The sequence below is a fragment of the Orcinus orca genome, chromosome 15 (genome assembly GCF_937001465.1).
Source record: "Orcinus orca chromosome 15, mOrcOrc1.1, whole genome shotgun sequence".
Taxonomy (NCBI): domain Eukaryota; kingdom Metazoa; phylum Chordata; class Mammalia; order Artiodactyla; family Delphinidae; genus Orcinus; species Orcinus orca.
Window position 1 is genome coordinate 89492740 of NC_064573.1, and position 17302 is coordinate 89510041.

General features: G+C 39.8%; 1 protein-coding gene across 10 annotated transcripts in view; it reads left to right on the plus strand.

Moving 5' to 3' along the window:
* ZNF10 (zinc finger protein 10) overlaps window positions 1-12188 on the plus strand; it is a 70353-nt gene extending 58165 nt beyond the window's left edge. For all 10 annotated transcript variants that reach the window (XM_049698540.1, XM_049698536.1, XM_049698541.1 and 7 more), the window contains one exon: window positions 1250-12188. In XM_049698540.1, the coding sequence (XP_049554497.1) occupies window positions 1250-3726 (2477 nt within the window). In that variant the 3' untranslated portion in view covers window positions 3727-12188. The remainder of the gene's footprint in view (window positions 1-1249) is intronic.
* Window positions 12189-17302: the final 5114 nt, after the last annotated feature.

A 17302-nucleotide genomic window follows, 5' to 3' on the forward strand; every position in this document is an offset into this window, starting at 1 on the left:
GGTACATTCAGCTAAATTAGTGATTCTGTCAATTTCATCTTCCTGGTGACATCACTCCCATGTCTTTTGACTTGCTCCAGTGTAAGCTGATTTTTCTCAAGACCTGGTTGTACAGTTTTTAACCTGGAATCTCCTTTCAGATTTTCTTTTCTATTTTTTTGTGTCATCTTTTTTCTTGGTTTGTTTTCATAGTAGTTTCCTGTGAAAGGAACACCTTTCATAGTAGCTTCCTGTGAAAGGGTGCATTTGATATAAAATTTGAGACATGTGCCACTGAAAATGTTTATACTTTACTCCTGAATGCTCTGTTTTTTCTCTCCTAGCGATGCTAATGAGTAGTCAGATCCATTCTAAATTTTGACCCATTATATGAAACTTTTTTGGTTTTTCTGGAAGCTTTATTAGCTGCTGATTGTCAGCGTTCTGAAACATCTCGATGATGTTTCTTGTGAGTTTATTTTCATCTATTTGGGTATTCAGTGGAACTTTATTCCCAAGAAGACTGTAAACCAATCTGCAGTGGTTCTGCTCTTTCTCCTGAGCTTAGCACAGTGTTTGGCACATAATAGATATTTAATGATTATTTGTCGAATGAAGCTAATGCTCAGAGATCCTTTCCCACCTCTTTATATATATATATTTTTAAATAAATAAATTTATTTATTTTTGGCTGCATTGCATCTTCATTTCTGCACACGGGCTTTCTCTAGTTGTAGCGAGCGGGGGCTACTCTTCCTTATGGTGCGCAGGCTTCTCATTGCAGTAGCTTCTCCTTTTGTGGAGCATGGGCTCTAGGTGCACGGGCTTCAGTAGTTGTGGCACATGGGCTTCAGTAGTTGTGGCTCATGGGCTTAGTTGCTCTGCAGCATGTGGGATCTTCTTGGACCAGGGCTTGAACCCATGTCCCCTGCATTGGCAGGCGGATTCTTATCCACTGTGCCACCAGGGAAGACCCCACCTCTTTCTGTTTTGCTCATTTCTCTTTTGCTTTCTAAAGAAGGCATTTTGCAAAATTTTGTAACTCAAGACTACCTTTATTGTCAGTTCCCTTTGCCTCATACGTGTTTTGATTTGCTTTGTTTTCCCGAGTGCCCAGGAGTTTGGGTACATTTACACTTGAGATTTTATTTACATTCAGAACTGATATCTGAAACTAAGAAAAACCTCATGATATGGCATTTTTAAGGCAATTTTATGCTATACTAGGATCATGTTACTATTTATAACATATGAGTATTTTCATTTCTAGACGAAGTCTGGGAAATTGATGGTCATATGGAATGGCATAAGGAAAATCAAGGCAAGCTAAGAAGTATGTCAAAAGGCTATCAGTGTACTGCATTTGGAAAACTATGTCTTCTTAGTACAGATTATGTTTCTTCAAGACAAAAACTTCATAAATGTGTCACAAATGGAAAGAGTTTGAAATATAGTACAGATTTCGGTAATAATTTTTCCAGAAAGAATCCTAATGGGTTTCATGCACATAGGGAATCATCCTTCCATTCTAAACATGAGCAAGCTGTTATTGGGATAAAATACTGTGAAAGTAATAAATCTGGAAAAACTGCCAACAGAAAGTCACAGCTCATATGCCAGCAAATACATATGGGAGGAAAGCCCTTTGAATGCAGTTACTGTGGGAAGGCCTTCAGTAGCAAGTCATACCTTGTGGTGCATCAGCGAACTCATGCAAAAGAAAAACCCTACAAATGTAATGGATGTGGGAAAGACTTCAGCAGCAAGTCCTACCTCATTGTTCATCAGAGAGTTCACACAGGAGAGAAACTACATGAATGCAGTGTTTGTCAGAAAACTTTCAGTTTCAATTCACAACTTGTTATACATCAGAGAATTCACACGCGGGAGAATCCCTATGAATGCTGTGAATGTGGGAAAGTCTTCAGTAGGAAAGACCAGCTTGTTTCACACCAGAGAACTCATTCAGGACAGAAACCCTATGGGTGTCATGACTGTGGGAAAGCTTTTGGTTTGAAATCACAACTCATTATACATCAAAGAATTCACACAGGGGAGAAACCCTATGAATGCAGTGATTGTCGGAAAGCTTTTAATACAAAGTCTAACCTCATGGTACATCAGAGAACCCACACGGGGGAGAAACCCTATGGTTGTAGTGAATGTGGGAAAGCCTTTACTTTCAAGTCACAACTCATTGTACATCAGGGAGCACACACTGGGGTAAAACCCTATGCATGTAATCAGTGTGGAAAAGCGTTCAGTTTGAAGTCACAACTCATTGTACATCAGAGAAGTCACACAGGAGTGAAACCCTATGGATGCATTGAATGTGGGAAAGCTTTTAGGAGCAAGTCCTACCTCATCATACATATGAGGACTCACACAGGAGAGAAACCACATGAGTGCAGTGAATGCGGGAAATCCTTCAGTTTCAATTCACAACTTATTGTACATCAGAGAATTCACACGGGGGAGAATCCGTATGAATGCAGTGAATGTGGAAAAGCCTTCAGTCGGAAATACCAGCTCATTTCACACCAGAGAACTCATGCAGGGGAGAAGCCCTATGAATGCAGTGACTGTGGGAAAACTTTTGGTTTGAAGTCACAGCTCGTGATACATCAGAGAACTCATACAGGAGAGAAACCCTTTGAATGCAGTGAATGTCAGAAAGCCTTTAACACAAAGTCGAATCTTATTGTTCATCAGAGAACCCACACAGGAGAGAAACCCTATGGTTGTAGTGAATGTGGGAAATCCTTTACTTTCAAGTCACAGCTTATTGTACATCAGGGAGCACACACTGGGGTGAAACCCTATGGGTGTAATCAGTGTGGAAAAGCCTTCAGTTTGAAGTCACAGCTCATTGTACATCAGAGAAGTCACACAGGGTTGAAACCCTATGGATGCATTGAATGTGGGAAAGCTTTTAGGAGCAAGTCCTACCTCATCATACATATGAGGACTCACACAGGAGAGAAACCACATGAATGCAGTGAATGCGGGAAATCCTTCAGTTTCAATTCACAACTTATTGTACATCAGAGAATTCACACGGGGGAGAATCCGTATGAATGCAGTGAATGTGGGAAAGCCTTTAATAGAAAAGATCAGCTCATCTCACATCAGCGAACTCATGCTGGGGAAAAACCTTATGGGTGCAGTGAGTGTGGGAAAGCCTTTAGTAGCAAGTCATACCTCATTATACACATGAGAACTCATTCTGGAGAGAAACCATATGAATGCCACAAATGCGGGAAAGCCTTCATTTGGAAGTCACTACTCATTGTACACGAGCGCACTCATACAGGGGAAAACCCTTATAAATGCAGTCAATGTGAGAAGTCCTTCAGTGGAAAATTACGGCTCATTGTACATCAGAGAATGCACACAAGAGAGAAGCCCTATGAATGCAACGAATGTGAAAAAGCCTTCATTAGGAAGTCTCAGCTCATTGTACATCAGAGGACTCATTCAGGGGAGAAACCCTATGGATGCAGTGAATGTGGAAAAACCTTCTCTCAGAAATCAATTCTCAGTGCACATCAGAGGACTCATACAGGAGAGAAACCCTGTAAGTGCAGTGAATGTGGGAAGGCCTTTTGTTGGAAGTCACAGCTCATTATGCATCAGAGAACTCACACAGATGAGAAACATACTGGTGAAGTAAATGTAAGAAACTTTCTCTCAAAAGTCAAGTCACAGGAATTCCCAGAAAATTTGTACAGGAGAGAAACTCTGTAAATGGAATCATCTCATTGTACACCATGTATATGTGGCATGTGGAACGCTGTTTTTTATACACACAAAAAATATCAGTACATGTGCACAAGGGACTCTATGAATTCAGTGAACCCTATGAAAGTTCTTAGCAGGAAGTCTTGTAAGTTTGTGCAGGTGAGGAACATTATGAATGAAATGAATGTCAGCCGCAGCCATTTTTTTATATGCTAACATCCACAAAGAGGAAATTCCATAATGCAAATGAATATAGAATACAGTCCTTTGAAATTCATAGTTTATTAAGAATTAGGATTTTAATGAGAGAAAACATAAATGAATGAATTGCAGGTATCATAAGCTCATACCTTGGAGAAACCATGCTATAAGTTAGGGAAATTCTTCATCTAGAAGGACAAACTTCTAGTAAAAAAAAAAAAAAAATTTGAATGAATGAAGTTCTATGAATATTTCAGATGGGGTAAAGCCTCAGCAGGAAGGTTTACTTACTATTATTTTGATTCATTTGGAAAAAAATAATTTCCTTTACAAATTAAGGGAAATTATGTTCCAAATGTTCCAAACGTTTAGGAAACGATTGGAGAAAGTATTCAACTGTCAATGATAGGTATGTTCATAGTAGAACATAAAGATTTTTTAATCTGTGTAAATAAATGTAATAATCAGGATAAGAATAAGGATGACATCATAAGACCTGCAGGGATATTTAGGTGTTATCTTCGTTTCTGTACTATAAAATATGTTTTGTGTAGTTTTGCATATTCTTGTGAATGCCACATTTGGTAGATAAATTAGCTAGATGACAATACCATTTTCTAGGGGTTTCTACTCTGCATAGAGACATTCTTATTTAAAAATACGACTTCTTACTAGAATAATATGGCATTAAAATGCATTTCCATACTTTAAACCTTTTATTTTGTACCCTTTGTAAATGGTCCTGAAAGCTACCTCTTTAGTTATATAATCAATATAGTGCAATATAGTTTCATGTGATTGTGTATCTGCAATCTGTTCTACCTTCTCTGGTTAGAACACCTTGATTTCCTTTAAGAGAATTCACAGTGTATGCAGTCATGATGGGATCATCATTCAAGGTGCCCTGCCAGGAGTTGGCTGAGAGAGTTCAGAATATAAATTTTTAATGGACTCCTTAGTACAGAAAATCAACCTTAGCTTTTGTTCTCAGGTAGCATCTTACTGCTAGTATTAATTAGTTCCTTCTATATAGATTACACAGAATAGCTTTAGTTATTGTCCCTTTTTAATCCTAGTTCACTTCTCTGTTAATTTGAACTATCTTGTATCCTCTTAGTACATTTAAGTGATACCTTTAAGTGATGCTGCTGAAATGTGTATGTATAGCTATAGATTCAGGATGGTGAAAAGTCATTCTACCAGTTGCTTACTTACAAAGTCAGTTTTTTTCACAGCCTCACCAATTACCTTATGTGAATGAGCATTAATCTGAAAATTAGGTTACGCTATCTTGGAGGAATATGAGGATTCAAAACTGCAAATATTTCTGAAACAACCACTACTTTGTGCTCTTTACTTCAGTGGGGAATCCCATCTCTTACCCAATGAAACTGCATCTTCCTTGAAGGACGCAGTCAATGATTTCTGAATCCCAAGTCCTTATGTGTTCAGCTCATTATTATTATCCAATGTCAATAGACCTGGGGTGAAGAATGATGATTAACAGAAGGGAAGAGAAGGCTTGCATAAGGAAAGAATTTCAGATATCTGCTACAGTCTATCCCATAAACCTGGAAAATATGAATATGTATTTTGTCATTGATGTTCCAAGGAAGATATATACACAAAATAAAGAATAAACACATATTCTGTTTCCTACTATCCAGGGTCAATTAGATTTTAAAGGTTCTGTATTGTGTGATGCAAATCCACATTCAGCCTCTCCCAGTAGAAGCCAGAGATGTCAGCATAATGTTGAAGGTATAAATCAAATACTGTGTGAAAGGATAATGATGGATTGGGTCTGATTTTAAATGAAATGGAAAATTTTCCAGATAAATGAAACTTAACAAAAATCAGTAGATCAGCAACCAGTAAAAAACAATAGGAAAGTTAAAAATTGAATTTCTGGCTTGAAAATCTACCTAGTTCCTCTAACTCTGCCCCAGCCCCAGAAAAGAAAGAGGTTCCAGAGACTTTCAGTAATAGTTGATAATTTTCAGGAAAGTTAAAGGAAAGATAATTCTAACATTTTACAATATTTCACAGGAAGTAGACATTTTGGGGGGAAATGACAAAGTCATTTGTGAACATAGATTTAAAAATTCTAAATGGAATTATAGCAAAAATGCATCTAGTAATGTAGAGTTTTTATTTTTTTAAGTCATGACATTATTAAGTGTAGCAGACTGTTAGTAGTGAATCCAATATTTCTTTATTACCAGCAGTATCATTGTATTTTTCATAATGGTGATGTGCTCAGTTAAAAAGCTGCATTTTTCCATTCTTTTTGTAGCTAAGTGTGATCCTGCTGCTAATTCTGAGTAATGAAATGGACATAGAAGTTACCGAGAGGGATAATGGGAAGGTTTTTCAAAAGGAAAACAAGTGGGGAAAGCCCCCTAGTGTGCTTTCATCTTTTCTTTTTAATATGCAACATGCTGGATGTTTGCAGACTCAGCAGCCATCTTAGAGCCTGAATTCCTCTTGAGGGTGGAAGCTGTCTGCTTGAGTGCAGTAGAGAGATAAGAGTGATGTGGCTCTCTGGTAATGATGGAGCTGCTGTGCCAGCCCTAGACCACCAAGTCTGGGCATATTTTTACACAAAAGAGAGATGAACTGTCTTGTTCATGGCATCTTTTCTTTTTTCGTTGGGAGGAGAGTTGGTTCTGTTATGTGCACCTGAACCTGATCCTAATTAAAACTCATTAGGGTGTTTGGAAGATTTAATATTAAAAATTCTTTTTGTAAAATTAATCACACTACCAGAAAGAAGCCATATGAGTATCTCAGTATGTGTAGATAAATCATTTGATGGGCTATAATACCCATAGATTATTTTAAAATGTTATTAAATTAGAGATAGAAATTAACTCCTTTAACTTTGCAAGGAGTATGTTCCAAAAACTGACAAATGTCATATTTAATGATAAAACAGTAAATGTATACCTTTAAATTAAGAAAAAGAATGCCCATCAATTTTATTGAGCAATATAATGACAGTTCTAGCCAATATGTGAGAACAAAGTTGTAAGGAATTGGGGTTTGGGGCAGAAACAAAAATCGTATTGTTTGCACATGTGATTGTCTATTTAGAAAAACCAAAATAAACTACAGGCAAATATTTAAACTACAGGCTGTAAGGCAAGGAGTTGTTTCGCATAGCTCTGAGAGCTGGCAGCTTGGCTGTGAGCACAAGCAAATCTCTACAATGTCTCCATGCTCAGATTCCAGGCCCTGCTGAGGGAAACATTCTGATTTGCCCTCAAAATATCTGAAGGCAGTTTTGCACTAACTCAACCAAAAGCTTCAACCAAGCTCAGTCAGTTGAAATACAGATCAGATTGATTCAGCCCCACCTTATCTCCCAGCCTAAGAGCTGTCATTAGAAAATATGTACCCTTTTCTGGAAGTAAATATATATTCAAAGAGCAAAGAAAATTATCAGGAATATATAGGTACCTTATATAATGAAAAGCATCATTTTGCCAAAAAGACAATCCTAAATGTGCATGCACTTAACAAGAAAGCTTCAAAATCATGCAAAAACAGAGGTGAAATGAGAAATATACTCTACCATTTTAGTTGGACACTTCAACAGTTATTTCTCAGTAACATAAGTTGGAGACCAAAAATCAGCAAGGCTATAGAAGCACTGAATAATGCCATCAATAAACTAGACCTGGTAGACATGTCTAGAATATCCAACAGCAGAGTATGTATTCTTTTCAATTACATGTGAAGCATTCATCAATACAGGTCATGTACTAAGTCATTAATCTTAACATTTTTTAAATAATTGAAACCTTTCAAAATTTCTTCCATCTATAGTGCAGTTTAACAAGAAACCAATTGCAACAAGAACAGAAAAATCAACAAACACTTGGAAATTAAGCAGCACAATTCTAAGTAATTCATGGCTCCAAGAAATTTCAAGAAAAATATGGGAAATATTTTGAATTATTATATACAACATGTACAGATTAAAATATAACATATCAAATTTTTTGAGATGCAGAAAAAGCAGTGTATAGAGGGAAATTAATGGCACTAAATACTTACATTAGAAAAGAATAAAGGTCTCACATCAATAATCTAAAGTCCTACCTTAAGGAACTAGGAAAATAAGAATAAAGCCCAGTGTAAATAGGAATGAAATAGTAAGGATAAGATCAGAAACCAGTGAAACTAAAACAGTGGAAGGGGTAAGCAACACAAAACAAATTGACAACTTTGATGGACTAAATTCTTGAAAGACACAAACCACCAAAGCTTAATATGAAATGGGTAACCTGAATAGTGCTACATTTATTAAAGAAATTAAATTCATAGTTAAAATTCTCCCAAGAAAGAAAAATCCAGGCTCAGATCATTTCACTGGTGATTTCTATCAAACATTTAAGAAAGAAGTAATAGCCATTCTATACTAACTCTTCAAGAAAATAGATGACAAATACTTCTTAACCGATTTTATGAAACCAGTGTCACACTGATTAAAAGAAAAAACTACAATTTCTTAAAAAACTACAAATGTTCTTCATGAACATAGATGTAAAAAGCCTCAATATTAGTTAATTAAATCCAGTAATATATAAAAGGGTAACACATGAAGGCAAATTTGAGTTTATCTTGGGAATACAAAGCTGAGGCTGACTCAATAGTCAAAATCCAATCACTAATTCATACCTGACCAACTAAAAAATAAAAATCATATGGTCACATCAACAGGTGTAGTAAAAGCATTTGTTCAAATTCCACAGCACTCATGATAAAAAAAACCTGAGAAAACTGGGAATAGGAAGTAGCTTCCTCAAACTAATAAAGCACATCTGAAAAATGTCTACAGCAGGGATCCCCAACCCCCAGGGGGCACCACAGTACTAGTACTGGTCTGCGGCATGTTAGGAACTGGACCACACAACAAGAGGTGAGTAGCAGGCGAGTGAGCGTGGCTTCATCTGCTGCTCCCCATCACTCCCCATCAATCGCATTACCTCCTGAAGCATCCCCCCCGCCCCCTGGTCCATGGAAAAATTGTCATGCATGGAACTGGTCCCTGTTGCCAAAAAGGTTGGGGACCGCTGGTCTACAATTAATGTCATAATGGTGAAAGAGTGAATAGCTTCCCTTAAGATTGAGGACAAGTCAATTATATCCACTCTCACCACTCTATTTCAGCATTGTACTGGAAGACTTAGCTGACTGCATAAGGCAAGAAAAAGAAATTTAAAAGATACAGATTGGAAAGAAAGAATGACAACTATTCAGAGACAGCATGACTGCCTTCACTCAAACTCCATTTAAAACTTTACACACACACTAAAAAAGCCACCATAACAAGTCAATTTAGCAAGACAGCAAAATATAAAACCAACATTCAAAAATCAGTTCTATTTTTACATACTTGCAATATAAAATGGAAAATTAGGGTTAAAATGCACAGCTATTTATGATAGCACCAAAAACCATGGAATAGTTAAATGTGAGTGACATGAAATGTATGCTGAGAACAACAATGAAGAAGGGAATAATAATGACCTGGACAATGGGAGGAGGTGCCCTGTTAATGGATTGGAAGATTCAATGTCGTTAAAGTGTCAGTGTTCTCCACACGGATTTTTAGACTCAATCCCATTCCAATAAAATTCCCAGGAAGATTTTCTGTGAAAACTGACAAACTGATTCTAAAATTTATGTGGAATAGCAAAGGAACTAGAATACTCACAATTTTGAAAAGGAAAAACAAAGTTGCAAGACATATACTCTTTGATTTCCAGGCCTGTCATTAAGCTACAACAGCTATGACAGAGTGGTATTGTGAAAGGACAGACATACAGATTAGTGAAACAGAAGAGACTCCTGACTAAAACTACACACTACATAGTGAACCGATTTTTGTCAAAATTACAAAATCAATTCATTGGAAAGAGAATAGTCTTTACAAAGAAAATGGTGCTGAAACACTTGCACATCTGTTTGAGAAAAATATGTGTCTTGGTCTATACTTACACCATATACAAAAATTAATTTTTTGAGGAATATACTAGAGGTTGAGCTTCCAGCTAAAGGGCTGATGGTGAGCATTTAATATATTTAATTTTACATCTAAGACTAAAATGAGGGTTGAGCAAAGATGAAGAATACTATATAAAGATATTTTCTGGTAAAGTAAGAATATGAAGTGAGCATAAGAAGAAAGAGGGTTGGGGGAAGTAAGATACTGCCATTGATATTAGGAGGAAAGCAAAGGATACCACTTTAACTCTTAGGCTGATAATAACAGATGGAGATTCAGGGCACTATAAGAAGATATAAAAGTAACAACTGGAACAATATGAAGCCTAAATTACAAAGAAATTATTTGAAAGAACAAAGAACCACACAGAAGAAAAAAGTAAATATAAATAGGTTACACTGAAATGATGGAGGGGGCCGGAGAAAAACCACTTATGGCAGGTGAATTCCAACTGATAAATGTAGAAGAAATGATGAAATTAGAAAATTGTCATTAGACAGCCACTATAGTAAAGATTGTTTCAGGCAGGAATTAATACTAAAACTTGTAAGCAAAAGTATTATGAGGAACAAATATTAGTCTCAAAGCTCAGATACTTCTTAATTACAAAAATAGTAATGTTAGCTTGAGAAATTTCAGAAATTAGGAGATATTTTTACATAAATGATGGTAAAATACAATGGTAAAAAGTGAAGGAAAATGTGTAGTTTTAATGTAATAAGAAAAAGGTTGAAAACCAATTATCTAGCCTTCTATTTCAGGAAGCCACAAAAGAAAAGCAAATTAAACTCAGAGAAAATAGCAGGAAGGCAATAATGGAGAGCAGAAATTGATTAAATAGGAACCAAATGTACAAAAGAGAAATTGCCACTGAAAGTTGATTCTTTGATTAATAAAATTCACTTCTGATCAAGACAAAGCAAGACAGGGAAGCAGCCGCATAGCACAGGGAGATCAGCTCGGTGCTTTGTGACCACCTAGAGGGGTGGGATAGGGAGGATGGGAGGGAGATGCAAGAGGGCGATATGGGGATATATGTATATGTATAGCTGATGCACTTTGATATAAAGCAGAAGCTAACACACCATTGTAAAGCAATTTTACTCCAATAAAGATGTTAAAATAAAATACTGGGAAAAAAAAGAAAAAGCAAGAAAGAGGAAAAAAAATACATTGCCAGTATCCAATATGAAATGGGATATCACAACAGATTTTACATGAAAGTAAATAAAGTAAACGTAAAAGAAGGTTATGTAATAGGCAAACACATTTGACAGTTTAGATAGTAAGGACAAATTCCTTAGAAATCACAACTTAAATTCGATAAAATAAGAAATAAAAAAACAAATCAGTCCTAAATCTATTGAAGAAATTGAATCCAAAATTAAAAACCTTTCCACAAAGAAAGCTTGAAGTCTAGATGTCTTCCCTAGTGAATTCTTCCGAAATGTAAAGAAGAAATAATTCCAATTCTATAAAATTTTCCAGGGAATAGAAAAAGTAAGAGAATGCTTCCCAATACTTTTTTTGAGACCTGCATAACTTTGGTGCCAAAATTCAACAAACACACTAGAAAAAAAGAAAATGTAGACATTTATTTCTCATGAACAGAGATGCAAAAATCCTAAACAATGAATTAACAGATGGAATCTAGTGATATATAAAAATTATATCATGATCAAGTATGGTTTATTGTATCCATGCAAGGATGGTTTAATGTTACAAAAACAAACAAACCCAAAAAACAGGGGATTTCCCTGGTGGTCCAGTGGTTAAGACTCCACGCTTCCAGTGTAGGGGGCACGGGTTTGATCCCTGGTCAGGGAACTAAGATCCCACATGCTGCGTGGTGCAGCTAAAACAAACAAACAAACAAACAACCCACACACACTGAGATCCATCACAGTTACAGAATAAGGGAGAAAAACCAACCCGAGACGCAGAATAAAAGTAAGTGATGAAATTAAACAGGTATTTATAGCAAAAGCTCTTAAATCTAGTAATAGAGAGGAACTCCTTAATCTGATAAAGCATATTTACAAAAGAAATCTATCACAGACACTTCATGTTGCAGACACATCATGATTTCATTTCAGGTGAAATAATGCTCTCTCCTTGCATATAAGAATAGAAAAAATTACACTATTACTTCTTTAATTCACCATTGGAAAGAAAGAAAGAAAACTTATCCATTCCTATACAATATGTTTATGTACTTAGAAAACCAAAAAAAAAAACCCCTGAAGATAAACTGTTAGAATTAAGTGAATTTAGCAGAGTTGCTAGGTAGAATGTCAGTATACAAAAGTCAACTGTATTTCTGTATATTACAAAACAATTAGATAATTGAACTAAAAGTACCATTGACAATAGCATCAAAAATATTGAATGATTAGAAATAAGTCTAAAGAAAGGTGTGAAAAGCCTCTATACAGAAAACTGCAAAATATTGCTTGAAATTTCATAAATGAGATCTATTTTGTATTTGTGGATTGGGAGACTCAATATTGTTCTCAAACATTTCCCAGGGACTTCCCAGTGCAGTGGTTGAGAATCTGCCTGCCACTGCAGGGGACACAGTTTGAGCCCTGATCTGGGGAAATCCCACATGCTGCAGAGCAACTAAGCCCATGCACCACAACTACTGAACCTGTGCTCTACAGCCCACGAGCCACAACTACTGAGCACACGTGCCACAACTACTGAAGCCCACGTGCCTAGAACCCGTGCTCCACAAGAGAAACACCACAATGAGAAGCCCGCAGAGCACAACGAAGAGTAGCTCACGCTCGCTGCAACTAGAGAAGGCCCGCGCACAACAACGAAGAACCAAGGCAGCCAAAACTAACTAACTAAATTTATATTTAAAAAAATTCCCAAATTGACCTATAAATTCAGTGCCATCTCAAAGTCCTAGTATATGCATTTTTGTCAAAATTAACGAGCCAATTCTGAAATTCCTGTGAAGATGCAAAGGGTGAAGCATAGCAAAGACAAAGAGGAGGAAAATTGAAGGATACACACTGAATATCGACTTATCCCATGATTAAAATAGTATGGTTTTATGTAAAGCAAGACAAACAGAACAATGGAACAACAGATCAGAGAGCCGAGAAGCAGACCCACACATGTACCATCATCTGATTTAAGACAAAAAGTGCCACTGCAATGCAATGGTGAAGACTCTTCAATAAATCAGATAAATTGGATGTCCTATGGGGTGTGTGTGGGGTTAACACACCCATACCTTGTACCATAAGTTAAAATTATTTCCAGATTAATTGTACACCTAAATGTAAAGGGGGAAAAAATAGACATTCTAGAAGGTTACATGGGGGAAACTTGGTAGCATTTGAGAAGGCAGATCAAATGCAAAAAAGGCAAAGCTAACATTTGGTGACTTAAGTCCAGGGTGGTCACCGTGGGGGGATAGTGACTGGAAACCAGCGTGAGAGAGCCTTGAAGCGTGCTGGAAATGGTGAGGACACAGTATCTGCATGTATGGGAAAATCAGAGGTAAACCCTAAAATCTGTGCACTTTATGTAACTTACAAGGACAGAAAATCAAATTCATCAAGAACTTACACAATGTGCTTTCATTTTCTTGGACTTGTATGTTTGTTCAAGTTTTCACATGTAATATTATGTTAATTTAAAATGCTCTTGGTTAAGTATCTATTTAGGCTTGTTTCAACGACAAAATAGATTGATTTTTTCCAGCTCTTCACAGAGTAGGCAATCAACAGGTCCTGAGAGGATGGATCCCTCAAACGGAGGGACACTCACTCATCTGTGATGTCAGTGTGCAGCCTGGGCCTGGAGTGTAACAAGCATGCTTACTGAGTAACGAGAATGTAGTGCGCAGCGAGACCTCCCTCCTCTCCCACCCTCCGAGTCAGTGTGCTGCTGGGTGACGTGAAAACCAACACTTGGGGGCCAGATGGGAGCGGGCTAACCTCAAACCCACCCTCTACCAGTTCTGTGACTAGACCAGTGACTTAACCTCTCTGATGGGCATCTTGTCATATGGGAATGATGGCAAGATACCCACCTCACAGAGTGCCGCATGCTCAGTAAATAGACCCTGGGCTTTGAGTCCCTGTCCCCCTCCCTGCACCTGACCTACCACCAGAGGGAACGAAGGTTTGTAGCAGGTGAAATGGGCCTTGTTTGGGCACAGCACCACTGCCCAGCCACCTTTGAGCCTGAAGCAGAAGGAAAAATCGATAATACTCATTTCATCTTTAAAAAAATTTTTAAAACATTTTCTCTAGCAAAAAAAAAAAAAAAAACATTCCTAGTGCCTCTGGGTCAGTATGTTGGGAGGGTTTTCCTGTGCCCTGCCCCACCTGCATCTGCCATCTTCCAAGAAAGGAAGGACAGCTGAGCCACTCTTTCCAGCTCTTGTTTACGTTCCCTCTGTCCTTCTCATCACTCTACCCAAGACGTCACACATCCCCTCTCTTTTTCTGTCAGGCATCGGTTTCCCAAGGGTGTTCCCCAGACGGCCTGCTCCCCGTAGTTCTGTGAACCCACGAACGGCCCAAAGGACTGGTCTCCCATGGCTACAAGCACCCCAATATACAGACAGATTGGGCTTCGAGAAGGCTTCCTGGGGCAGTGCAGGTGGGCAAGCAGCTCCCTCAGGGGGACCTCTGGGAACGAAGGTAGTTCCCTGGAGGGAAGAGGGGTTCAGGGTGAAGTAGAGGTTCTTAGGAGGCTGTATCTAGATGGGCTTGCAGCCTTCCGTGGATCAGGGATTTTTAAAAATGTGTTCAGCTACTCATTATGGGGGAAAGTACATGAGTGGCCAGGACATTTCTGAAAAGGAGAAGTCCTAAGGGGGAAGTTCCCAGATTTTGAACGTGTTAAAAGTGAACAACGCCGGTAAGAAACAAAATGGTAAAGAAGACAGCGCGTGCAGGGCACGGGCTCATTTAATGACCTCAAACCAAAGGGGAAAGAGGGCCTGTTATTATTACAAATCATAAACTTTACCAAGAGGAGAGAAGGTACAGGATCAGTACCTTGGCCAAAGTCACACAGCTATTAAGCAATTAAACTGGGAGTCCGCCCCAGGTAGCCTGGGTCCAGAGAGAATAGAAAATCCGGAAATAGCAGGTAAGTATGCCTTAGGGTGCTTTATGTGGTAATGATTGCATTTCAGACTAGTGAGCATGGAAGAGAGAGGCAGCCTCTATTTACAGTGCGTGTTGGATAATTACCTTTTGGCCTACCTTTTGTTGGAAGATCAGACCTCTATTAAAAATGAAGCTTATGGGGCTTACCTGGTGGCGCAGTGGTTGAGAGTCCGCCTGCCGATTCAGGGGACACGGGTTCCTGCCCAGGTCTGGGAAGATCCCACATGCCACGGAGCTTCTGGGCCCGTGGGCCATGGCTGCTGGGCCTGCGTGTTCGGAGCCTGTGCTCCACAACGGGAGGGGCCGTGGCGGTGAGAGGCCCGCATACTGCAAAAAAAAAAAAAAATGAAGCTTATGAAGAGTTTCTCGATTTAGAATACTTGAAATTATTATGTGCTTACGTTAAGAACGTATGCTTTTGAGTCTGACAGTTAAAGGAGGCCACTTATTGGTTGGAAGTGTTTTAAATGCACTTGGACCTATTTCCTTTTTAGTAACAAGGGAACATAACTCGCTCAGAGGCGGCTTGGGAGGCTCAAATAAGACAATGTGTGTAAACAGTGACTTCTCACCTGGCAGCCAAAAAAAGTAACTGATTTTATAACAATGAACTAGAATCATAAAATTTGTTGAATTACATTTAAATTTAATAACGTAGGTACTTGGACATTTTGGTTTCCATTGAGGTTTTAACTTCATTGATGCTTCATGGGTGGAGTGCAACCAGGAATATTCTCACTGAGCACCAGCCGGTCCTGGAGAAAGGGCCTGTGATCACATTCCCACAACAGGAGGGTTTCCTGCAGCAAATCTCCAATTTCCTCTCTGTTCACCCATATCCGCCTTAGTATACTTGGACGGTGGGGACTGCTTCCCCCAACCCTGTTGTCAATGTTTTTTCTCTCACTTCTTGAAAAGAACCTTAAAACGAGAAAAACAGAAGATTGTCTTTTTATAAAAATTAGGAAACATGGATAAGCAAAAGAAGAAAATTTTAAAGCCAAATAAAAGTAATACAACAATAATTTTGTCACCCCGGTGGCAACCAGGGTTTAACGATGTGGCATACATCATTTTGTGTCTGTACTTTTCAAACGGGCTCGTCTCACTCACATTGCTTTGTAACAGCCGTTTTCATTGTACAATGTATCACTAGTCCGGTCAGGAAGCATTCTTTCTCCCGGCAACTACTAATTACCCTCCAGGAGCCCATCCTGTTTCTGAAGTGTGATGTGTTAACCAATATTCCACCGGACTCTTGGGTCGTTTCCAGATTTTCAAGTGAACAAACGCTGAAATGTTTCTCTTTCTGCCTAAGTCTTTTGCATACGTTCAGGCATGAGCTTTGACGTCAGAGAATTTTTGCCCTGACCACCCTTTCAAAAGCAACTCGAAACCCTCCTGGTCTCCTCTCTAGAGCGCCTTCCGGCTCGCTGTGTGCAACATCTCCCCAAACTAAACTGCACAGGGGAGAGGCCAGACCGTGTCCGAGCCAGGACGGTGGCACTTCAGAGGCTTCCCCCGCGTGGCTGACCAGGGTCACCGAGAACTCGGGTCCCCAGGCCTCCACCGTCGCGAAGGCCTCTCCGCCGCGCGCAGCTGCGCCCCAGGGTCAGGCGGGGGTGGGATCACCGGGGGCCTCCGGCTGGGGCTGCGGGGGCACGGGAGGGGCGGGGGTGTCTGCCCCCTGGGCTACGACCCCAGCCGGGCTTTGTCTCCGCAGAGCTCCAGGGCGGTGGCGTGGGGTTAATCCAGGGTCACAGCTTCCTCCTACTGCAGGGGCGGGGGTCGTGGCGCCCTCTCCTCCACCCCAGCCCAGGACCCCCAGGACCCCGGCTCTGCTCCTTCTGGGGCCTGAGGACACGCAGAACCAGGCTGCATGGCGCCTCTGACGCCCCGCCCTCGCCCCCCAACCTGTCGGCTCCCGTGCAGCCCCCCGAATGCCACGGACCCCCGAGAACCTCTCGGCTCCCCAAGAACCACCGGAATGCCCCGAACCCAGGTGGGCGGAACCGCAGGCCCCGGGACTTAGGGGGTGCAGGGCACGGGCGGGGGTCATCGGGCGGGGCCCTTGCAGGGATTGGCGGAGGCCTGGATACTCTGTATCAACCGCGCCTTCCCGCCGCCTCCCCGGACGTGCGGGCGGAGCACGTGCGCGCCGAGCGCGGAAGCGGCCCCGGGCGCCTGGCTGGGGTGTGTTGGTGGCGTGCGGATGAAGGTGAGT